The sequence below is a fragment of the Cantharellus anzutake genome (genome assembly GCF_015039405.1).
Source record: "Cantharellus anzutake strain C23 chromosome Unknown EI90scaffold_296, whole genome shotgun sequence".
NCBI classification, from domain to species: Eukaryota; Fungi; Basidiomycota; class Agaricomycetes; order Cantharellales; family Hydnaceae; genus Cantharellus; species Cantharellus anzutake.
In genome coordinates this window covers 34900-58352 of record NW_024067246.1, presented here as the reverse complement: position 1 = coordinate 58352, position 23453 = coordinate 34900, and the positions used below count along the sequence as shown (strand labels likewise).

General features: G+C 47.0%; 6 protein-coding genes across 6 annotated transcripts; 2 read left to right on the top strand and 4 right to left on the bottom strand.

Moving 5' to 3' along the window:
- Positions 1–396: 396 nt before the first annotated feature.
- On the bottom strand, positions 397–1253 carry EI90DRAFT_1283056 (RNAse P Rpr2/Rpp21/SNM1 subunit domain-containing protein). Its single transcript, XM_039051614.1, has 3 exons — positions 937–1253; positions 800–882; positions 397–746 (listed from the first exon to the last, which is right to left on the bottom strand). The coding sequence occupies exons 1-3, from the start codon at positions 1158–1160 to the stop codon at positions 457–459; spliced, it is 597 nt and encodes a 198-aa protein (XP_038907571.1). The 5' UTR covers positions 1161–1253; the 3' UTR covers positions 397–456.
- Positions 1254–1267: 14 nt separating this feature from the next.
- On the top strand, positions 1268–5770 carry EI90DRAFT_3148436 (transcription factor; the record flags this gene model as incomplete). Its single annotated transcript, XM_039065570.1, has 22 exons — positions 1268–1355; positions 1411–1616; positions 1678–1767; positions 1797–1937; positions 2000–2302; positions 2361–2488; positions 2546–2956; positions 3004–3199; positions 3250–3360; positions 3412–3483; positions 3542–3727; positions 3785–3865; positions 3929–4078; positions 4126–4287; positions 4341–4470; positions 4520–4677; positions 4732–4797; positions 4848–4941; positions 4994–5091; positions 5138–5458; positions 5520–5661; positions 5718–5770. The coding sequence occupies 22 exons, from the start codon at positions 1268–1270 to the stop codon at positions 5768–5770; spliced, it is 3387 nt and encodes a 1128-aa protein (XP_038907570.1).
- Positions 5771–6352: 582 nt separating this feature from the next.
- Positions 6353–9038, top strand: EI90DRAFT_3161466 (uncharacterized protein; the record flags this gene model as incomplete). The annotated part of the gene is made up of 16 exons (XM_039066271.1): positions 6353–6571; positions 6624–6844; positions 6895–6956; positions 7015–7045; positions 7099–7178; positions 7233–7253; positions 7306–7342; positions 7402–7418; positions 7474–7502; positions 7554–7589; positions 7643–7736; positions 7796–7877; positions 7931–8093; positions 8149–8292; positions 8345–8570; positions 8622–9038. 16 exons carry the CDS (start codon positions 6353–6355, stop codon positions 8945–8947), a joined length of 1788 nt encoding a protein of 595 aa, XP_038907569.1. The 3' UTR covers positions 8948–9038.
- Positions 9039–9097: 59 nt separating this feature from the next.
- EI90DRAFT_2957420 (transcription initiation factor IID, 18kD subunit-domain-containing protein) lies at positions 9098–10533 on the bottom strand (the record flags this gene model as incomplete). The annotated part of the gene is made up of 7 exons (XM_039055447.1): positions 9098–9397; positions 9464–9624; positions 9684–9771; positions 9821–9999; positions 10052–10256; positions 10315–10401; positions 10459–10533. 7 exons carry the CDS (start codon positions 10531–10533, stop codon positions 9098–9100), a joined length of 1095 nt encoding a protein of 364 aa, XP_038907568.1.
- Positions 10534–10780: 247 nt separating this feature from the next.
- Positions 10781–12717, bottom strand: EI90DRAFT_2957407 (protein phosphatase 5; the record flags this gene model as incomplete). Its single annotated transcript, XM_039055446.1, has 10 exons — positions 10781–10891; positions 10945–11127; positions 11182–11232; positions 11279–11283; positions 11342–11566; positions 11674–11793; positions 11847–11952; positions 12031–12363; positions 12430–12623; positions 12678–12717. The coding sequence occupies 10 exons, from the start codon at positions 12715–12717 to the stop codon at positions 10781–10783; spliced, it is 1368 nt and encodes a 455-aa protein (XP_038907567.1).
- Positions 12718–17881: 5164 nt separating this feature from the next.
- On the bottom strand, positions 17882–18571 carry EI90DRAFT_3139997 (uncharacterized protein; the record flags this gene model as incomplete). The annotated part of the gene is made up of 2 exons (XM_039064949.1): positions 17882–18010; positions 18065–18571. 2 exons carry the CDS (start codon positions 18569–18571, stop codon positions 17882–17884), a joined length of 636 nt encoding a protein of 211 aa, XP_038907566.1.
- Between the last annotated feature and the right edge of the window lie 4882 nt (positions 18572–23453).

Below are 23453 nucleotides of genomic sequence, written 5' to 3'. Positions count from 1 at the left end.
ACCCCACTTTACGGAACCCAGGTTAAATGAATCATTGCAGTGTATGGGACTTCAGATCAAAGCGGATTTAATGGAGGTCGCTTAAAATTTCAGAGACTTCGACTTTTTGTCGGGGGTCGTCGCCACGCTACTCCATTGCTCCGAGTCGCCCGTTGCACAAAGAACTGCAATTAATCTGTTCCATAGGGTTTGCTCACTAGCTACATTACATATGATTCTTCTTTCCATTTGTATTCAATCGTGTCCCAAGTCGAATGGTGGATCACTGGTGTGCAACAGCAATTCAACCTGTGCACTTCCAGGCATTGGAACACCGATAGCAACACGTCCAACATGAGCCATGGGAATAGGGAAGCGGCACTCAGTTTCTTGGTATTTCGCTCAAAACCCTGCTGGGACACCAAGTGCAAAGTAAACCGCGCCATTTCACCAATGGAGTGCCAATGGTAAGGGGTGTCATGGGATGACCTCGTTCCCACGAAGGCGGATGTGGCCAACATCTCTCTCGCTGAGGATCGGTCTCTTGGAAGTCGGCCTTTTTCGACGCTCCAGCTTCTGACGACACCTCTCTAATTCGTCGTCTGATACCGCATCGGTCACGATGGGCTCCTTAAGCATTTCTGAGTGTCCGATCAGACTAGAAGCAGTTTCTTTTCCATCCCTCGGTTCGGGGGGAGATGGAATTGACCGGGAAGTATGACAATTGAGACATGTGGTGGTTCGTCGATTCCCATGTATGGGAGAACCTTCATGATCTCTTGAATCCCCACGCATTAGTCGTAAATAGCTGCTCACTTACTCTTGATACGTGTGGAACAAGTACTACCCGGGATCAGGATACTGTTACAAGATTTACACATTGATCTCTTGACGGCTGGATCCCTACGTCACAATCTCAGGCTCTAAAGCGGAGCGCCGTAACGGAGGGGGACGCACATCCTGATTTGTGCCTTGGCTCCAATGCTCCGGAGAATGCTGGCCTGGTTTCTTGCCAGATTCGAAAAAGATCGTCTTTTCGAAGGGGATGTAGGGGGTGTCGCATTAGACAGTGCACCGAGGTACACGGTAGATTGATACAAAAAGCTCATGCGCTGGATGAGTTCTTTGTTTGGGATGCTCAGTGTTTGCGATTGGGGACCATTTTTGTTCTTCTTGCCCATCGGTCTTCCGGCACCTATGTTTCAACGATTCCCTGCTTTCACGTGATCCTGGCGCTTCTTGAACCCAATCCTTAGCTTCTTGCAACACTATCAGCGTGAACTTCATCATGAACTCCTCAAGGGATGATGAGGAATTATCGAAACGATCAAGACGTCTAGCTTTAAGGGAGCTGAATCGGAAGACACATGATACTGGTGCGGAGCGGTTTGTGCATTGACCCTGGAGCCATTGGTGATGTATTCAATGCAGAAGTCAAAACGCTTGACTCCTCGCTTAAGCGCCATACCACCCTTATTAAACGTTTAAGGCAATCTATGGGCGTGGAGAATCATGATCAGATCGTGAAGGACGTAGAATCACTTGCACTTGAGAAGTATACGGAGGAGATCGTTTCAGCGTGTCTTGAGGGTGCCACTAAGTGTAAGAATGACAAGGACGCATGGAGCACCGTGCAAGTTCGTGAAATCATAACATATGCAGAATCATCGCAAAGACCTGATATTCTATCTGTCATAGGTTATCTCTCTTATCCACAGAAGGCTTCCTGAAACGTTCACTGTCCCTCTGGTGGCTTCTTTCTTGCAGAGCCTGGCGCCGCCATCCAGAGTCACTTGTCCACTCTATCTCAAGAACAGCGAGACAGAGAGGAGTCTTCCAGGGTTTCACGCCAAAGATCTTTGCTGCGAGTTTGCTCTGAACTAGCGCTGGTTGGTATTATCTGTGATGGCCCTGGAAAAAGTGGAGGTGGACGGATCATGAAGGTCGTTAAGGATTTGGTACGTCTGGAGGCAAGTTCAAGGATTGCAATGTGGCCTAATTGTTACCTTTCCCATTGAAGTTGTCGAATGACCCGTCGCTCTCATCTCTTCCCATTCTTGGAATGTTTCTCAAGTCTTATTCTTTTCCCTATCTCGGGCTTCATCCTCCACCATCATCTAAGCAGCAGGTAGCAACGAAGGGAAATGGTGCTACACTTTCGGAGACAACGCAATCAGAGGCCGCTCAGAGTGACTCCCACCAGTCCCAACCGCAGCTGTCGGACTCTGATGCACTTGTCGAAAAGGAGATACAAGAACGCTTCAAGCGTATGTGCGAGGGCTATTTTGATTCAATTTCCAAGAAGTTGGTTAAGGAGCACCTGGTACGCGCTTATAATGCACACTGTTGTCGAGACACTGACATGTGGCGACGCAATAAAGAGACTTCAAGAGCAGGATCGGCGTAACCATGAGGCATACATTCGTTCTGGGGAAATATTTGAAGATCGTCAACAGGCTTACGAGAAGATGACCAAAAGCTACGAAAAGTCACTAGCGAGTTGTCAGGCGTATGTACCCCAGGCCAACGAATCCTTTTCTCACTCTGACAACTCTTCTGCTTATAGTCTATCAGAGCTCCTGTACTTACCACTTCCCCATCTTCCAACGGCCGCTGAGCAGTCAGCATCACAAATATTATTGCGCGACGGTGATCCCTCTCGCACGGGAGATATTGAAGAAGTATTCGGCGTTGGGAAGTGGGAAGATGAGGAAGAACAAAGGTTTTACGAAGATCTCGTAGATCTGAAAGATTTCGTGCCAATCAGCATTCTGAACGTCGATGGACCCTCCACCGGATCCAAAGATTCCAGGGGACTTGCAGAGGCTGATGACCAGGAGGCAAAAGAAGCGCACAGAAAAGAACATGAGGATAGTGAGATTAGGAGACTGGAGAGCGAGATGGAAAATATCAAGTCGGAAGTGACTGAAGACGATGTCAAACTTTCGGACAACGTCAGGGATGGGCAGGATGTCGAGTGCGTGCAGCGCCTTTGATCTAGCATTTCCTCACTCCGTTCCCTAGAGAGTCTCCATCCTCTACTGCCGCCGTCGATGCCCCGCAGGATGCATCGGTGGTCCCGACAGCTCCCGCCCCCGCTGCGCTTCTCAGTACGCTCCTAGCGCGTTTACCAGATGCGACCAATCGCTCCATGATTGATCAACTTGCGGTGGATTTCGCTTTTCTCAACTCCAAGGCTGCGAGGAAGCGGCTTGGTAAGGTAAGGCTTGATGCTCAACACGCGCCAAGTCTGATATCGATTGTACTCAGTTCCTATCACAAGTCCCGAAGAACAGGGTGGATCTTTTCCCTCACTATGCAAGACTGGTGGCAACGCTTAATCCATATATGCCTGAGATAGCCACGGAGCTTATCAGTGCGGTTCGTCCATTCACCAAAGCTTTGGAATGATTTCTGACATTTCTATGCCAGCTTGAAGACGAGTTTCGTTACCTCCAGCGTAAGAAGAACGTTGTCAAGGAATTAGCGGAGATGCGCCAGAAAGTACGTCTAGCGCACACCGTTAGTAACTTGTTGCTAAGGCATATAACCCTTCATGTAGAATATCATGTTCTTATCTGCTCTCACAAAATTTGGACTGATCCCGCCTCATTTGATCCTACACGTTTTCAAGGTGTTTTTGGACGATTTCACGGGGGTTAACATCGATAATACTGCGATGCTTCTTGAAGGATGTGGAAGATACTTGATGCGTACCGATCCAACAAAGGCCAGGATGGTGTCTATGGTGGGCGGGACTGCTACTTCCACCACTTATGACATCCTCAATTCTGACATGATTTAGGTGGAACTTATGCGCCGAAAGCAAAGTACCCAGCATTTAGATCAGCGCCAAATTCTTGCTTTGGAGAACGCGTACTATTTAGTGAGCATATAATTTCCCGTTTAAGTCCGACCGAGAGATCAGATGTACTCATGCATGTGTTAGTGCAACCCTCCAGAACGTGCTCCGCGACAACAGAAGGAGCGCACACCCATGGAGCAGTTTATCCACCATCTAATATTCGATGTTTTAGCGAAGAGGACGATCGACAAAGTCCTTCGGCTTATCAGAAAGCTCGACTGGGAGGATGCTAAGGTGATTCATGCAAGTTGGTGTATCCTCAATTAATTGAGATCTTTCAGGTTCAACAATGGCTGCACAAAGTCTTCACTAAGCCATGGAAGATCAAATTTAGTAACATCGCCTTGTTATCAATGCTCACGTATGATTTGCAACGCTATCATCCCGATTTTGTCGTCGATGTCATTGATCAAGTGCTGGAAGACGTCCGTCGTGGCCTCGAAGTACATATAGCTTACTTCAGCTGCAAGGTTAAAAGCTGACGATCCCTACGTAGACGAACCTTTATAAATTCAATCAGCGACGGGTGGCTACTATCAAACTCCTCGGAGAGCTATATATTTATCGACTGGTCACCTCATCGATCATTTTTGACACTCTTTGGTTACTTGTAACCTTTGGGCATGGTGAGTTGGAGATAATCTATGGCCCCTCCCGCTCATTTCCCTGGCGTAGCGGAAGGACGTCCTCACCCAACAATACCGAGCGCACTCGACGCACCAGACGACTTCTTCCGCATCAGATTAATCTGTATTTTGCTGGATGGATGTGGAATGTGCTTTGATAGAGGGTCTCTCAGGAAGAAACTAGATTCTTTCCTCGTATTCTTCCAGGTAGGGATGCTTAAAAATGTCGAGCATACCGACACCCATACTATTTCTCTTTAGTATTATGTATTATGCAAAGAACCACTCCCCATGGACGTCAAGTTCATGCTGTCAGACACCATAGAGGTCCGCCCTTTTCCTGAGATTTCCAAATGCGAAGCTCATCGTTCACTCAGGCGTTACGTCCAAAGATGAAGACACCGACCACACTCGAGGAGGCAGCAACTGCAGTTGATGACATGTTCGCCACAATCGCGCTGAAAATTGGATGTATGTGGTTTAGCAGGAAATGCCGTAACTCCCCGCTAACGCCTTGATACAGCAAGTGGAGCGGAAGATGGCGAAGCCGACAGCGCGGACGAAGACGGGAACGTCCGACGCGGAGATGAGGAAGAGGAAGGATCTATTGATGAGGATCAGGTTTGTTAGTGCTTGATGAAGACCACCTGAAATTGACTTGCCTTAGGGTCAGGATGGGTCAATCTCACCGGAAGGCGATGCGCCTGTCAAACTTGCGGTTGCCGAAAATCAAGGCCCCTCCGAAGAGGCGGAGGCTGAGTTTGCGAAAGAATTGGCTAAAATGCTCTCCGACACATCCTCTGACTCGCGAAGGGTAGATAAACGCACTGCTTTGGCGATGTGGGACTCCTCGACGTTGAGCGGCGCTGTTGGAGTTGTTGGGCGCAAGAAGAGGACCGATGTGGATGATGCCAACGATAACTCGGCGAATAGCGAACCCGGAGTGATGAAGTTTACTCTTATCTCTAGAAAGGGCAATAAACAGCAGGCGAGTCAAACAACCATTATACATTGTGTCTAGTGAACTGACGGGTGAGGATGTTTCACAGACTCGGGAGTTGCCAATACCTGAGGATTCGTCTTTGGCACTTCATACGAAGAGCGCACAATTGCAAGACAAGGTCGAACATCAACAACTGAAGCAGCTCGTTCTCAACTACGGCCAGCGAGAGGAGGCTGAAGAGCTCAAAAGTCTGATTGTTCTGTGTATTTCTGATGCGCGAGACGTTGATCCGCCTCTCTTTTAGCGTTGGAAGCTTCCTTGCGCAACCGAGGCATGAAAGTCAAATATTCTGGCTAGTAAGGGGACCCACCCTGCGTTATTACCTTCTCTTTGCGACACCCCGAGGTGTGCCGTGTGCTGCTGTAAGTATGGGAGCTTGGGCCACTCCTCTTATCATGGCCCCAGTCCCCAGTCTCCCGGCCTTCTGACTGCAGGCATGGCCTCCTTCGGTTCGATGACTGCGTCGGTTCCCAGCGCCCCGTCGCGGTCTAGAATTCCAGGCGCGGATCTTGAGTTGATTTGTCTCACGATTCCTTTTCGTACGGCTCCGGGCTTGTATCTCGCAGATGCATCTGGGTCATGTACGTTACGTCTGCAATTTCACCTATGTTTGGAATTACTCGCTGCGGGACCGAGATGAACGCTAAATAAAGTTTGTGCAACGTCGGAGCGGAAGCAAAATTGCTGATGTCAAGGCGATCTAGAGTTGGGTCAGACCTGCTTGTTGACTGTCGTGATTCACACTACTTGTCTCCGCTGGCATATTCGTCCTACGACAAATCTTATTGCTGCCCACCTTGGGCGCCTTCCTAGTTTGGTAACCGAACGAGAGTGATCACCTGGCAATCCTTGCTTTCGTAATCTGTCCCCTGTCTCGGCATGTTGTTCGAAGCTGCACAACATGCAAACGACTGTGAGAACAAGTCACCATCATCCCATGAGGCTTCACACGCGCAAGCACAGGAACAACCTCCCGGGCCACCCACTTGCGGGAGGCGCCGGTCGGGGGTGGCTTTAATATCGCGATTGTCATTCTGGAATAGGAAAAGGGGAGAGGGGAGGCGTTCAAAGAATCCCCCTCCCAGACTGGCCAGAGAGGTGAACAGGCGGTTCTCTAGCTTCACTATCAGCTCGCTCAGGTCTCTCATAGCCTTCAACTGAATCTATCGAAGCACGCGAATCGCCGCAACCAGTGTCTAATCCACCCTCGAAGATAGCGCGTCCCCCAGATGCGATTGTATCCCCCGGACGACTTGCAGGCGGGGGTTCGCCAAAGTTAGACCCTAGGAAGAGCTCTACGTCCCCTTTACCTTTAAGCGTGTCCCTGCCGTTGCCTCGCACTCCAAAGCGTATCATTGTTTGTTGTGATGGGTCAGCAAGTTCGGAGCAACGTCTATGTCGTCACTGACGCGTCATGTAAGGACTTGGTTGGACGGAAAGTCCGAAACACGTCGTTGGAGATACTCTAACGTGTTGAAGCTTTGTGGGTTCGCGGTTTCACCCCCATGTACCATGCTTGCTCATCCACGTACATCGGCCAGCACGAAGCATCAGCCACGAAGACAGGAGGCAGTGAGTGCATGATAAACCGTCCTCCGGCTTTGGGCGCTCATTTAAAATCCCAGCGGGAAGCATATACCTCAGATCGTGTTCTATCAGTCTGGACTGGGAACCGTACCCAACGTGCTTGATCGTTTGATCGATGGTAATTGTCGTTTTCACTCAAATGGACAAACCGCACTTACATACGTACTATTAGGCGCTTTTGGATCCCATTTAGGTCCGTGAATTGATCCAACTATACACTACTGATAATTCGACATGCACTGCAGCCGAGAAGGTGCAGGACGCATACGCATTCATAGCACAGTACGTTCACATACAGCAAACACTAATTCTTCCTCCATTGAAGTATGAGTATCCCATAGAAATTACTGCGCTGGCGGTATGCCAACACCTTTATTGTGAAATTTCAAAATAACGTATGAGAATCATCTTAGACGAGATATTCTTGTTCGGCTTTTCACGGGTAAGCCGTAACATCGTTTAATGTATGCCCAACTCAAGAAAGAGTTACCAGGGAGCGTATACTGCCCGAATGGTTGCAATGTTCATCGTGAGCAGATATATGCTTCACCAACATCACCGACCTTAGGTATTCTCCCCTAGGGCGAAATAGGGGTTTTGGATCGGGGCGAAATGGACCATTTCGCTGAAATCTTCATTTCTTATCAGAAGAGGGGCAAGACGGACGATCCGAAACGTTGGTCTTTCCTTAAATGACAGAGTGCAACTAAACGACTTATCACCGTATTGGCTCAGAAGGAGCCGAGTATGATGACATTCTAAAACCATTCCAATCAGGAGGGCTTGCGAAGGTCGGCGAAAAGCCTTTTTCTATCAAGTGCGTTCTTCGTGTTGCGCTCTTAGTCCTCAGCAGCTATCCATTCACTTTAGAGTGATGGGAGTATTTGATACCGTCGGCGCGCTCGGTTTACCTGTGGAATTCGGAACCCACGCCAAGATCAGGGGACTCTTTGATTTCCCCGATAAAATCCTCGGCCACCATATTGAAAGGGCCTATCACGCCATGGCGCTCAATGAGGAAAGAGCGAATTTTGTAAGTGGGGTCTATCGAATGGAATGAGCATCCAATAACTTTTCCTGGTGGATAGGACGTTACCAAATTTCACCAGACAGAACGGGGGCGTGCCAAGAAACAGGTCTTGAAGCAATACTGGTTTACTGGGAGCCATAGCGACGTTGGCGGAGGCTACGAAGACCACGATTTGTCAGACATCGCACTTTTCTGGATGATTGTGAGCAGTAGCGACCAAACGAACCAGGCTACCTACTGACACCCTAATAAAGGCACAAGTCGAAGACACGCTCGCACTAGACAGCAAATATGTGAAATCACTGCCTCGTCCTGTGGGGTCATGGGCCACCCAGCCACCACGCCGCTCGAATCGGGGGGTTTTTGCACTTGGAAAGGCAGCGAAACGACAAATCACTATTGACCATGACACCAGAGAACGGATACATGCGAGTGTGGTTCATCAGGAACAACTCACTCCACATGTTTCGGAAGTTCTGCGTGAGTACAAGTCCACCAATGGTGCGACGTTAAATATTTAATCGCATACAGGGACCTGGCCTCATTTACTCGATAACGAGCTCCTTCCACTTGAGCTTGAGCTCAGGGATTTGTGGAACAACGCTCGTCCCGATAGCAAACCTGATAGTCAAACGGTGACGACGGATAACGAAAGCAAAACACAAGTTGCGTACATGATGCAGGAAACCTCTGAAAGAATCATACAAGAAACACGGGCAGTGACGGTTGCTGCTGCGTTTGTGTCAGAGCATAAAGGGCACGGGGAGGAAGTGCTAAATAGTTTTCATCCTACCGAGCGCCATCCGCATTACAGGGAGAGTTTGATGGCGGACGTCTACGATGAGTTGGAGCTATAGTTTATGGTTTAATGCTGTTGGTAGCGCCGCGCCTGTACACTAATGTCCACAAGGTAATGATACAGATCCCAATGTGCAGCAAGGAATACGTCAGTGTCTTTGTGGGTATAATCATGAGCTGATGAGGATGCATGCAAGAGATTAAGCCGCTCAAATAAGGCCGATCCGAGTTCGAACAAGTCCACCTCTCCAGTTCCGCATACCAGCTCGCTTGATTTGGCTTTGGTCTCGTTGCATTCTCGTGAATGCATCTTGAATGTGTTGCGGAGTTAAGGGAGTCCGCGCTTCAGGTGGCGCAAGAAAGAGAGAACTAGTTGGGGTTGGAGCACCACCCCAAGGAGCCTCATTCATGTTGTCTTCGAGTTCCGTCCCATCTGCTCGCAGTCGTTTCGAGGCTCGCATGGAAGGGGATGCGCCTGAAGTAGGTCCTTGAACAGGTGCCTTGCGCTTCTTATTGACATCAGGCCCAGCCGATGCTCCAGCAGCGGCGGCAGCGGCAGCGGCTACCGCTGCGACGTTCGTGTATGCGGCATCTTCGAGCGAACGTTTCACTTCGAGAGCGCCTAGTGTAAGAGCGCGAACGATTTCGAAGGCGAGGAAGCCAAGGATGTCAATCGTGTCATCCGATCGTAATTCAAGCTGTTGAGGGAGATTGAGGAAGTCTTTAAATCGCTTAGCTGAATGACACAGATTATTTAAGCAACGGCCATTGGGCCAGAATCCCATAGCTACGCACTTTTGCGATAGGTGAAGGAGGCTTGTCGGCAGTCTGAATAATGCATATATTCTTCCTTTGTCATATTCCGAGTCGCCTCATCCGCATCCTATGCGCTTTGGTTAGATCAGCTGCAGGATGAAGCAAACATGCCTCACCCTGAGACGTTTCACGCTGTCCTCGTGAGCCTCCATCTCATCCTCATCCTCGTCATCAGAATGACCGATATGTCTGCCCGGGTTGGCAGCAGCTAGCGTTTTGAATACGTCCGAATATATTGTCGTAATATCCCATGAAAGTTTGATGATGCGTTTTCGAGTTTTCGTAGCGCTGGGTTCTAAGGGGGTTTGGCATTAGTAGAGCGAGAGGGCACACAATTATGACCATACCGTCGGCACCGTCATCCAGGGCGTCGTCCACATCAGCCTTCCCATCGCCTCCGGGCTCTTTTGCATTCTTTCGGACATCCTTCCAACTCATATAGGTTCTGAGGCGATTTACTTTTGCTTTATCGTCTCGGATAATGAATATCAGGTCTTCAGGGGATATGTGTCTTGCGCCTCGTTTAGCCGACATCAATCGAGCTTGGATAACCTGCGTTGAGGTGCAGCTTGGGTGGTGAGGCCAAGACTGGGCGAAGAAGCGACGTTACGATTTCTAGAACCTGGGTTCTGACGATGTCTTCAACCAGGTTAACTGCAACAAGATTCGGATCCTGAACCTCTCCGAACACGAACATCTGACATGAAGGTGTCAATTTCGCATTGGACATGATCGATCAACCGGTGTGGTTCACCATTTGGGATATCTCTTGTGTATACTTGTACTCATTATGCCCTTTCTCATCTGAAAAAGGCTTCGCCTTACTCATCTCGTTGAACGCTTGGGAAATGTCGGAAAATTCCGTTATGTGAAAACGCATGACATTGATGTATTACGATCTAGGCAATTTTCCAGAATGAGCACGCGAGGGCGCTTAAACCGCAACATTGATTGGTATAACCAACTCTAAAATAAATAAGAACCACGGGGATGATCCATGAGGTCGCATGGCAAGTGATCCTGCAATAATAAACCTACTGCTTATATCCCAAAGATAACTGTGTAGCCCTATTAGTTCAACCGAACATTGCAAGCCCAGGATTGCTGTACGCCATCGGACGCAATGGCGGGTGTGGACTGGCTTTGAAAGTATGATAAGATCGCTCACCGGCTGCATCAATCCGTAGCTAGTGTGGATTATGAGTGGGAATCATTCAGAGGCACTTGTGATGAGTCTTACGTATGCGCCAAGGTTCTGCCCTTGATCGACATAGTTTGGAGCGCTGAACACGGTGATGCAAAGCCCTCCATGTTCTATGGCATAGCCCCCCTGTCTGACTTCGTGGCTGCGTATTACCCCGGTGACGCTGTTAAGTTCACACCATGCTTTTGTTATGTCGGGACCGAACCCTAAGCCAACACCCTGGATATGGCTATCAGGGCGATGGATGGGTCGTCAGAAGAATTGGATACCTACCCGTTTTGAAGGGCCCCGCCCATTGGTTTCTTGAGGGTCAGTCCACAAAAGCTAGATAGAATCAGTAGAGTGTTGAATGGGACTGAGGGGGGCATACTTCGCCTAAAGAAATGAAACACTGATCAACAACCAGACTTCAAATGGAATGACAAACGCGTACACATCAACCCCTCATTTCCGGGTTGCTTTCCGAGCCGGTCAATTTTACGAACCTCATCTAAGGTAATGCCATCTTTGGAAAACAAACCGCCATGGACGACGAAGAATCGCTTCCGACCTTCGGGTGATAGGATTGGCGATCCGTGTGCTGCGTCATGGCTGGTTTTCGGCGGTAGCCTTGGTGACACCATAGTTGCAAGAGGCACTAAGGCAAGTACCATCAGCCCTTGAGACAAAGGGATGAGGTAGAACTACCCACGAGCGGTGAATGCGTCTGCCCATAACTAGTACGAATAGTTGATCATTGGGAGATGAGCCCCAGGACATAGGAACTAACTTTGTAAGTTTGCTCTCCATGCTTGTGCCGCACTTCCCCTTCAAAGCCATACACTTTGTTCATATCCTTTGTTTCGTGATTGCCCCTATTCAGCCCAACCCGATTCGGATACAGCCCTTCAGCAGCAGATATCAGCACGGAAGTAGGATTCATGGGCTGAAAATCCTACATTTGTAGGCAAATAATGTTGTCACAACTTCCACCGACCATGAGCCTCGGTCTACGAAGTCACCATTAAACAGCAAGCAATGCGACTCGCTGGGCAGACCAGTCAGCTCCAGCAGATGCAGTAAGTCATAAAATTGACCTAGGACGTTATAAGTGCGCATCTTGTGGGAGACTCGTGACTCGACCGCACCGTGAGTGTCGCCTATAACATCACAAATCACTCCCTCCTCCAATGGTATATCGATTAGACTCTCTTCTTTCACCAAAATATCGTATGTGTTCAGGACGATCTCCCAAACGAACCGCCTTGGTAATGTCTTCCCTTCCTTGAACCATTTAAGCATGCCTTCCACAAATTCTTTATTGATTCCGTATTTGGGTTGCGACCCTTTGGTTGCTGGGGTGATAATCGGCAACAACGGCCCACTGTATGATGGTTCTGTATGATCACAGCCTCCATCTGCGATAATTTCTCGACAACGGTCAACGGCAGATTTCTCCTCGCCGACAGTTATGGCCTGAAGAGAAATAACGAAATAGAGGATCCAGTTCAGATCAAGACGCGAGCCAACGACTCCACTTACAGCCTCAAACTGCATTCGCTTTAATAGCTTTGTCGTTGCATCAAGCTGGGTCTTGGCAAGCTTGTTATGGGGATCAAGAGCGAGACATTTTTTGAAGTCAGGGATGGCAAACTGAGGTCTAAGCACAGCGAGCTGACATAAGGCCCGTCTGTAGTATGCTTTGACGTAGCCGGGGTCGATCTCTATCGCTCGGGCTGAATTGTGCCAGTAAGATGTTCGAGCCTAATTGATCCAATCGGGGAACTTACTTGCATCTTCGATCGCGAAGCCGTGCTCCTCGAGTTTCATCCGCGCATACGCACCTATTAGGCTTGGTGAGAGCTCTTACTTTCGAGGCCCCACAAATGATCCAAACGTACGGTTGCAGAACAGCGTACCGTCCGAAGGATTTCGTTCTGCGGCAGATGTGTAGAGCTTGACGGCAAGAAGAAAATTATGATCTTATGATGAAGGAAAGGGTTCTTGATGGGTACCGAGGTAGATAAGGGACGAGAAGGACAGACTTTGAAATGCATGATTTGCGTCAGCTTTAATAGTGGCTGCTGCTGCTTTATCTTCCTCAGTCACCAGTGGCTTGCTGGGCCCAGTGCTTGATGGAACAGATTGGAAAAGGTCGGGTGATGTAGAGGGGGAAGGGGAGCGAGAGCTGGCACTCGGAGACCCCGAACTTGATGCGTCCGACATCGCGAGCTGTGACCCGCAAAGTTTCCGCAAACAGTCCCCGGACCGAGCACGTGATGGAAATTTAAGGCGCCTAGAAATTGCCTAAGAAACAAGGGGGAAAGACATGTACCACCCTCCATCGGGGAAGATTGCAAGCGGTCACAATCTTCTCCCCTTATGCTCACTTTCTCGCTTGAAACTTCTCTGCTAACATGCCAACACCCCGACTGAACCCCCCCGCGAACATGCATCCACTTGTACAGGCATCAAGGAGGCCGTGCATCCCGGCCCTCTTTGTGTTATTCCTTCAGCCCGATCTCACACAAGAAACCCTATGTCCCAAACACATCTAGTTTCTCAAATATCCTTTATACCATTAATATTGCCTTTCTCTCTTTGATTCACTATAAATGATTTAGAGTCAATAATTAATCTGACCACCATGTCATGGAAAGGGTTATGCCGCTTATTTGTCTGTCCGCTTCCGAGTATCAATATTAAAATAAAATGTGTACGTTCATCACAGTCAGCGAGGGCGAATTACCAAAATGAAATAAGTGAGAAAACTCAATCGTAGATTAGGGGGGCTCACGGTTGAATAAATTCGCCTAAACTGGATCTCAAGTGAACCTAAAGTGACAAAAGTGCGTCAAAACTAGATCTAAAGTCGCCACTTTAGGTCCTTCTCGACTTGGGGCTCAGGAGCCCCAATTTGCCTAAAGTCACCCATCTAAACTCGGCTTTAAAACTGAGTAAGTCCGCGTTAACACTAACTGTACAGTTTGCTACCTAGGTCACCTGTCCGTTCCCTTCACCATGCTGCTGCTGCTGCTTGACATGGATATTGTTGTCACTGTTGTCATCAGTAGAACTCAAGAGTGGATTTTTAATTTTAGACATTGGTGTTGTTGATGGTGATGTGCATGTATTCACAGAGCATGCTGGAGGGCCGCATGTTGTCATGGCAGATGCGACACAAGGACGAAGGGGGAGGGGGCAGCTTCAGCCAAAGCGTCAGAGGCACTAGTTTCATGTTCACTGTTTCCTTTGTTGTCATTAGCCCAATGGATTGTACATTACACCTATATAAACAACATCGCGCTCTAGTTCGACTTCACGCTCCCGTTTGCCCAAGTCTTCGTCAAAAGAACCAGTTCAAAGGCTTGACTCAGTCAGGATGGCAATTGATTCTATGTAATGTGTTCAATGTAAATATGCTCTGAGGTTGTTCCTCCAACAGAGCACACCGCATGTATGAGGAGCTGGCAGTCGGAAGTAGATGGCATTTGGATGTATAGTGATTGCGTGACACAGAATGGAATGGACTTATGAGATCCAGGCCTGAGCTACTTTGGACGCACTTTAGAACCACCCTAACTGTGAGTGCCCTTGAAGTGACCTAAACTCAACCTAAACTTGCTCTAAACTGAGGCCCCACTTGAGGTGGAATTTAGGTCAATTTTGAACCACTTCAGAACTCAGTTTAGCTCCACTTTAATCAACCATGAGGCCCCCTATTGAAACGATCAATTCCGACTTCCTAGAGCTGGTCGAGTGGTTTGACCGTGATGAAGGCTTCTCCATGCTCAAGTCTAAACACTTATTGAGCTGTTCTGCTTCGTGATCAGTGAGAATTGGGAGGTTGTCGGCCATATAGATCCGGCTTTCGATCTCTTGAGACTCAATATCGGGATCCCAAAGCACGTAGCTACAAACATGCACGATATTCATTCATAGAAAAGCCTTTTACATATTCATGCGTATCAAATGTCAAGACAGCAACTTGAACCAAGGCTCGTAAAACAGCAAAAAGTGCCAAGCACCAGAGTACTCGTGTAACATAAGTTGTAGGGTAAACCAACACGTCATCTGCCATTTATTCTGGGACTGATGCCCAGTGGTAGTGCTGAACGGCAATGAAAATCAGTCTGAGGGTGAGAAAGGTCATGCTTACCGACTGGTCTCATACCATACTGAACAAGAGAACCAGAGGCGAAGAGTAAAACCTTTGCATTGTCTGGCTGTCCATGAGGATACGTGATCTTCTTGACAACTGATTGGGAAAAGCTGTCCCGAGCTTTCTTTAGGGTGACCTCGATGAAGGGGAGTGGCATGAAGCATGTTGCACCGAAATCCAACACCACCACTACCAACTGGCCACCCTCCATCATACGCTTCCTGAAGTTACCCGAGTTGAAATCGGAAGGACAGAGAAATCGACCGTTGTAGGAGAAATAATGGTCACACTATGGAAACCCATTATGGAAATATGCCAGATAAATCACAAAACCCCATATGACAAGTAGATATGAGAAAATAGAAGGACCTGAATTTTAATGAATTTTGACGAGATTTTACGAATTATTATGACTACATACGATAAAATGGAAGAAAGAAAATTAGCAAAAATACTTCAAGCTTAGCATCAACGAGACGGAATTCTCGGGAGAATTTATAGCAAATATTAAACAAAGAATTAGGACAATCGACCAAGATTTGACTATAAAAACAATCAGAGAACCTCCACGGAAACTACTTTCCCACGTCTGCACATGTAGCCGAGGATGGAAGTACCACAGAACAAGGATTCCTCAGGAACTAATGCAAAATTCAAAGTCGTGTTTATAATAGGAAATGTAGATGTCTCCCAAACGGATCCAATGAAAGTAATTACAGGGAAAACTACCCATAAACGATGAAGATATGACTAAAACTCCCGGAAAATGAGGACAACTTTTAAAAAGCAAGCGTGAAGAACAACCAGTAATGACCGAGACGAGCTTGATAGCCCATTAGAAAGGAAGGGATCTAATCTTAATCCACCCAAATTTTCATGATAAAAGGATCACGCATTAATGAGATATCCAATAATGGGAATAGCAACATCAAAAGTCCGGGCTCAGGGAAAAGACGATGTTTATGAAGTATCCATAATTAAAACATACAACGAAATTTACACGGAAATTATGAAAAATAGGGAACTATAGTTATGCAAATTTTCAGCCCAAACGGTCCAGCTGTTGTAAAGTTATACCAATGAAGGGAATATAGAAATCCGCATCATGTTTAATGACATGTGAGGGTGGCAATGCAAAGGGAACTGGCTGTCGGAACTGAGATCTGCACTTCGGCAGATCGCGAAGACCAATTTCCATCCAAATAAGGAAGAGCCCGGTCAAAACAAAGCATGGAAAGTGCAAAACAACCTTAGATCATGAGGGAAAAATCTGAAATAAATCACGGAAGCCCATATGAAGGATATAAACACCCGCGCATACCATAAATCCTGAACAATTAAACAGAAACAGTGCCCACATACGAACGACTATGGGAACGATGCATGTGATTACTGAATGTGCATGCGAACTTTTGCTAACTCGACGAATACCAGGAAATAGAACACAAAGTTAGTACCATTGGAAAGGTGGGAATAAATAAAAATTTATGATACCAAGAACGTGAGAAACCATTCAGAAATGAATGAGATACAAGGACATGAAGTTAGAAACCTGATAACGCACGGGAAGACAGCTTCAAGAGGTCCAGAGCCCTGAATAAAATACATAAAAATATGATATCTTTGAGGACGACCTACTATAACAACGAACTATACATATGGAGGATTAGGATATGATAATACAAAGGGGAATCAGGGAAGATGAACGAAATCCACGAAAACCACTAAACTATGATGGACCATGGCAGGAATTTTAGGGAATGATATTCTAATGAAGTGGAGAGCTATAATACATTCGTTTGAGTAATTCTTGACTACTAGCAACTTTTTCTTTTGGTTTTAAACCTGAATAATTCACTCATTTACCATTTCAAGTCTCATTTTAACTAAATGTCGCTGGATAAAAATGGAATAAATCAGCTGAAGGTCTCAGCGCAGCCATACGCATAGTAATGCGAAGTTTGAATTCAGAATCACCAAGCCATAGCAATTTTAATGGTAAATATGAGGAATTTGAAATAGGAAACTGCGACAAATGCAGTGCAGTCAAGTTCTAATTAACCATTAAAATAGTTTAGGCGAGGAAGGACAATAAGGATTCTAGGCACAGTCTGACCGCAGTAGAGCCGCAGTTCAGTGCAGCAGAGTGCAGTAGAACTATAGCGTGAAAATTTCATTTTTTTATTCAGTTTGAGAAAAATACACTGTAAATAAATCCTGTAAATATGAGGTATAGTGTGAAAAAGGAAGGCAACCCAAGGAGTATAAAAGGGAGACCCTTTCTGCGACTTTTCGCCCCCCTCAGAGAAGTAAGAAAATAGAGTATTATTTTTCTCAAGCATTTCTGGTTGTCACTCCAGCACGAAAAAGTGATATACAGTTAAGATTGCCACTGTAGTAAAAGGCAGCAATTAAGGAGAGAAATATTAAGTAGATATTTCAACAGGAGAGCTGGTTAACACTCCAGATTTCAAAGTGTAAACACAAAACAGTTATTTTGCTACTGTTAAAACAAGCAATAAAATAAGACAAAAATAAAACAAACTCAAGGGACACTCCAGACACAATCTAAATCCATTAACTGAGTAGAATCTTTGAAACTTCACCAAGTAGAAGATTTAATTCAAGTTAAAATTCCAAATTAAACAACGCTACACAGAATTACACCTAGACAAATTAAGAAATTTCAATAAAGGAACAGCTCCACAGGGCTTGGTTTATCTGTAAGTCAATTCCCAGAAACTTTTAGACTAACCCATAAAAATAGAATTAGCCAAAACACTCGGATTGGTACTATAATTACAACAAATACTACTAGTACACTTCCCCATCCTAACTAAAGAACCAGGGAACAGCTTGGTGGTGGTCTTGTTTGAACCTCCCAACTGACCTTCCTTCGTTCTCTCCTTCACTGTGACTCGATATATCGCCGCAGAATTTGATGCGCAGGAATTCAAAGATCTAACATAGGTCTGAGTTCGCCATAGCACCTTGAGACGTTGGCGAACTACTTACATTGTGAATATGAGCATAGAAGTCCTGGTCGGTTCGGTAATCGACGTTGGGAAGCCACTTGGGAAAGAAGGAGTGAACAATGGACCTCGTGCTGCTGCCGATGTGTCTGAGTGTCGTGGTTGGTGGAGCTCGGAGGCCGATTAATGCCTGGACAGCTTTTGCAGCTAGGTTGGCATCATTTGAGTCACAGTCTATACCACTGATGTACTCCATTGCAATGTATCCAATTGAGCACCTGTAGTAGTCTGCCGTAAACGCATGGAATACGTGAGCAGCTTGTATGTCTGAGACACCAGCCACATGGAGAGCATTGGCAGTCCAATGCTGCATGCATGCCTCGTCGATGGCAACATTGGGACCACATTTGATCCAGGCAATGACCAAGTTAGCAGAAGGATCGGCGATGGGGGTTCCGTGGGGGAGGCTGAGCTCCACGCAGTGGGCAACGATCTCCTCCTCGGAGGGTAAAATTGGGTTGTACAGAAACTTGTACTGTGAAGAAGACATGACAGCTAGGAGGGAGCATTAACCATAAAGGAGAACTATAGGGTGAAATATAAAGAATAGGTCGTTCTTCGAAGGACTAAGTGGGTAAGTTGTCACAATCCGGCAACCTCCGGGACACGTGACCTCCCACCTACCCTTTTCCCTCCCATGCTGAACCCTCTGCACTTTGGCCATGACCTGCCAAGGCCTTGCCATTGTAACATATTGAGCCTCTTTATCTACGTACTACTGCAATGGGGTGCCAGCCTTGGTGACTGTTAGAACAGGGTGGGGGCGGGCGGTTCCGGAGTGGAACCGGAGACTTAGCAAGGAGGGACCTTGGCCTCAGCGACTCAAGGGGAGTGCTGTGCCATTGCTGTTTGTCCATTTGGTCCTTAATTTCAGAAGGGGTGAGCGAGAAGTCTCTAGGGGGCATTTCTAGTCGATTTTAGACTGAGGGTCTGTGTGTGAGGCCCCAGCCCATGTCTATATTCCGCCCACAACATCAATTGATGTTGTGTTGTCTGATTATTATGTTGCGATGCTAATTTAGCATCATGGAAGCTTCTCTATTTATTTGTGCTGAGAATGCATTAGAATGTATATAAACCCTCAGGGTAGCTGTAAAAGGCAGATCAGCCTTTACTTCTACCCCGTCAATATACAGCAACTAAAAGTGTATAGCTAGATGGAGTAACTGAGGGGAACAGGGGAACAGAACGTACTGTCCCCCAAACAAGTAAGAAACCCTTCACTTTTTTTATGCTCTATTTTCCTTTCCATTCTCAGCACCGCATTACCAGCACCGAAACTCCATTTGGCAACATGCACATCGTCGGCCCCTGACAATGTGCAACTTCAATCAAGTTCTCATGCAAACTTGTTGAACGACTTGACACATCCTCTTGATGTCATTGAGATACAACACCAGGAGCACATCTAACGCTCCCACCAACACGGCTGGCCCCTCCACTGGCTGTAGGCATCAAATCTATCTGAGAGATGTTGACCAAGTTACAATGTCTGAAGCCCTCATAGCTGAGACTCTTGCAGCGTACATCCCAAGGTGTGTGCATTGCATCCTTGTCAGGGCACATACCCTGACTTAGCCCGGACCCGGACCCGCATCCGGACCCACTCCACTTCCCACACACTTCCTGCGCCACACACTCCGTGCGCCACATGATCCGACCCCGGATCCCACCTCATGTGACTTCCGGGTATCCCCGGAAGTTTTCGCCATATTGGGGCCACTGTGGGAAAGTGAGAAGTTAACCTTCTTCTCACTTTCTTACCCACAGTAGAGTCATTGCCCTGGACAGGGCTGTTCATAGGTTAGGCTGTGGGCCATAGAGAGGGGTCATGGGGACCCAGGGATTGTCCCCTGACAATCCTCCATCCCCAACCCACTCCCTTGTGTCTGAAACGGTGTGAGTATTAAGAAATCACATTGACCAAGTCGACGAAGACATTGCCAACTTGAGGGGCGATGTCCGTAACATGAATACCCAGATCTCTGGGAATAGCAATAACATTGCTCGTTTAGATCACAACATCATTAAGGTGGAAGAAAGATTAAACGAGAAACTAAATGAAATCCTCCTTGCACTCTCTCAACGCGATGAGCCAAAGCCATCTGCAGTAATGGTGGAAAACCCACCTCCAAACCCATCAACCGATGGGGGTCCCATCTGTTAGAACTGGGTGAGGGCAGACAATTCCAGAGGGGAACCGGAGACTTAGCAAGGAGGGACCTTGGCCTCAGTGACTCATGCGGAGCGCTGTGCCATTGCTGTTTGTCCATTTGGTCCTTAATTTCAGAGGCGTTGAGCAGGAAGTCTCTAGGGGGCATTTCAGGTCGATTTTAGACTAAGGGCCTAAAACGAGTATGTACAAGCACCGGTATATAATGGAGAGGGCAAAAGCATGAGGAAACAATGTCAGGGTTCAGCACCCTGCCTTAGGGTGCCCCGGACTCCCCACCTACTTTACCCCCTTTATTCTTTGATTGTTGCCTCATTGTTGCCTTTGTGTGTTGTGTACACACATGCACAGGATAGCGTGGGAACTTTCTGAGCGAGCAGCTTGCCCAGAATGTTCCCATGCTTACTGGGCACTGCCACCTGGGTGTTCCCTCCGGGTCACACTACACAACTCTAGGAGCTGTATAGTTGTGGGCATGTGACCCATTCCTTTATATAGCAACCATGTGGGGAGATGAGACCTTTACCCTTCTTCTCATCTCATGCCCCACATAGGCAAGTGTATATATTCCCTTTCTTTTACTATACATCTCATGCCCCACATAGTGTGAGGACAGGTCAGATGGGGGTTGAGGTCAGGGAGCCTCCAAGTCCGAGGCTGGGCCCTGACAAACGAAGAGGGTCCAAATTGGAACAAAGGTGTCCAAACAGGACAAAGGGAAGACGAAAGCGGAGTGGCACCAAAGGTCATAGGTTTAGAACCTGTGGTATGTCTGAAAGGAGATAGGGGGGCAAAGCCCAGAGGGGCAGGAAGATGAGGTGAAGTGGGGATGATGACTAACTGGCTAGAATGGGAAGAAGCAGCAGTCTAAATAAGGATGAGGGAAAGCACGAAAGATACATTACAAGCAGCAAAAGTGCTGGGTATGATTTGTGGAGCTTGGAGGTTATGGAGGTTATGGAGGCAGGGTTGAAAGTCTGAGGAATGTTGGCAATAGTGTTTATGCAGTATGAGGTCACCAATGCAATGGACTTAAGCCAAGCCAGGCTTCATGCCCGCACCGTTCATTCTGCCGTCGCAACCCACAAGCAGTGGGGTGAAAATACCATGCATTGACGTTACTCAAATGCATAATCTCCCTCCCAACTATGGGAGAAAGAAAACAGTGCCAATGAAGGCCACTGTGGAGATGATACAGGAGGAGGATGATGACGTGGAAGTCATCAATGGTCCATGGAAAAAGCACCTGATCCATGTCCAGGATCGTGTAGATGACCTTGGCAGATGGCCAGCCAAGGTCAGACCAATCTTCATTGAGCGTAGTCTCAGCGAATCCACTTTTGACTTTAATGCCCATCTGGATACAGACACGGCATTTGTATACAACGTGGGTCATGGGGCAAACAGTGAAAACCCTGAAAGACTGTCCCACGGCACAGCACTTAGACAGGTGCTGGACAACTACCACCGTTTCTCACAACCACCTGCAGCTCCAGAAGGGAGCAAGAGGCATGTAGACCAAGTTAGGTCTAACTCAGGAAGAAGGCCTCACCATCCGAATGGGGATGGTGATGACGAGGATGGTGGCAAGGGTGGCTTGTCCTGGCCCAACCCACCATTCCCTGACCCATTTGGCACTGAGATAAAACGGGAGCCTTCATCTAATTTCCCAAACTGCTCATCTGTATGACCCGGTTTGTTTGACTCAACCATGCATTCATACACAGCTCCTGCAGCACAAGTAGTGCTTGATCCATCTGAGTTCATGGCTCGGCTTCTTGAGTCTGCATGCTGAAGTGTAGAAGTTCGAATCCTGCAGCCACTGCCTGCAGATGTCCATCCAGAACTGCTCAAAAAGATGCAGGGACTAACTCCACCCATTAAATGGTCTGGAGAAAATAACTCAAAGTTATTTCACAACTGGCTGCACTCCTGGCTAGCATATATGTCGTCATGTGGGTGGAAGGGTGAGGCTTACAACGAGTTTCACATCCACACTTTGACAACCACCATCGAAGGTGAGGTGCAAGACCTCCTAATGCACTATATATGCATTGGAGTGCAGAATGGGGAAACTCCCCCATTCTGGGATCTGCTAGAGATCCTTATCTGCACTTTCATCAAGAAGTCTGCAGCGGTAGTGTCCATGAAAGTGTTCAAAACACTTTCGTACGATTCCATGAAGGGAATCAAACACTTCTATAATCAGCTGCATCGTGCAGCTGAGGAGATGATCATGCCTCCCGACCAGGCAATGTTCAATGAACGTTTCCTGAATGCCATCCCTGGTGAAATGCGTTGGGAGATGGTTATGTGCCATGAAATTTCCGTGGATTACACAACAAAAGACGAGTTGTGGACCGCCGTTGTAGGAGAAATAATGGTCACCCTATGAAAACTCATTATGGAAATATGCCAGATAAATCAAAAAAACTCCATACGACAAGTAGATATGAGAATATAGAAGAACCTGAATTTTAACGAATTTTAACGAATTTTTACAAATTATTACGACTACATACAATAAATTGGAAGAAAGAAAATTAGTAAAAATACTTCAAGCTTAGCACCAACAAGACGGAATGCTTGGGGAAATTTATAGCAAATATTAAATGAGGAACTAGGACAATCGAGCAAGATTTGACTATAAAACCAACCAGAGAACCTCCACGGAAACTACTTTCCCATGCCTGCACATGTAGCTGAGGATGGAAGTACCATGGAACAAGGATTCCTTAGGAACCAATGCAAAATTAAAAGTCGTGTTTATAAGAGGAAATGTAGATGTCTCCCAAACGGACCCAATGAAAGTAATTACAGGGAAAACTACCCATAAACGACGGAGATATGACCGAAATTCTCGGGAAACAAGGACAATGTTTAAAAGGCAAGCGTGAAGAACAAGCAGTAACGACCGAGACGAGCTTGATAGCCCATTAGAAAGGAAGGGATCTAATCTTAATCCACCCAAATTTTCATAATAAAAGGTTCATGCATCAATGAGATATTCAATAACGGGATGAGCGACATCAAAGCCATGGCTCAGGGAAAAGACAACGTTTATGTAGGATCCATATTTAAAACACACAACGAAATTTACACGGAAATTATGATAAATAGGAAACTATAGGTATGAAAAAATTCAGCCCAAACGGTCCAGCTGTTGTGAAGTTATACCAACAACGGGAATATAGAAATC

Coding starts and splice junctions, on each gene's coding strand:
- EI90DRAFT_1283056 (XM_039051614.1), bottom strand. CDS start 1,160: ATGGGCAAGAAGAACAAAAATGGTCCCCAATCGCAAACACTGAGCATC. Junction 883..936: donor GCCAAGGCACAAATCAGGAT/GTGCGTCCCCCT, acceptor ATTGTGACGTAG/GGATCCAGCCGTCAAGAGAT. Junction 747..799: donor TTGTTCCACACGTATCAAGA/GTAAGTGAGCAG, acceptor GAGATCATGAAG/GTTCTCCCATACATGGGAAT.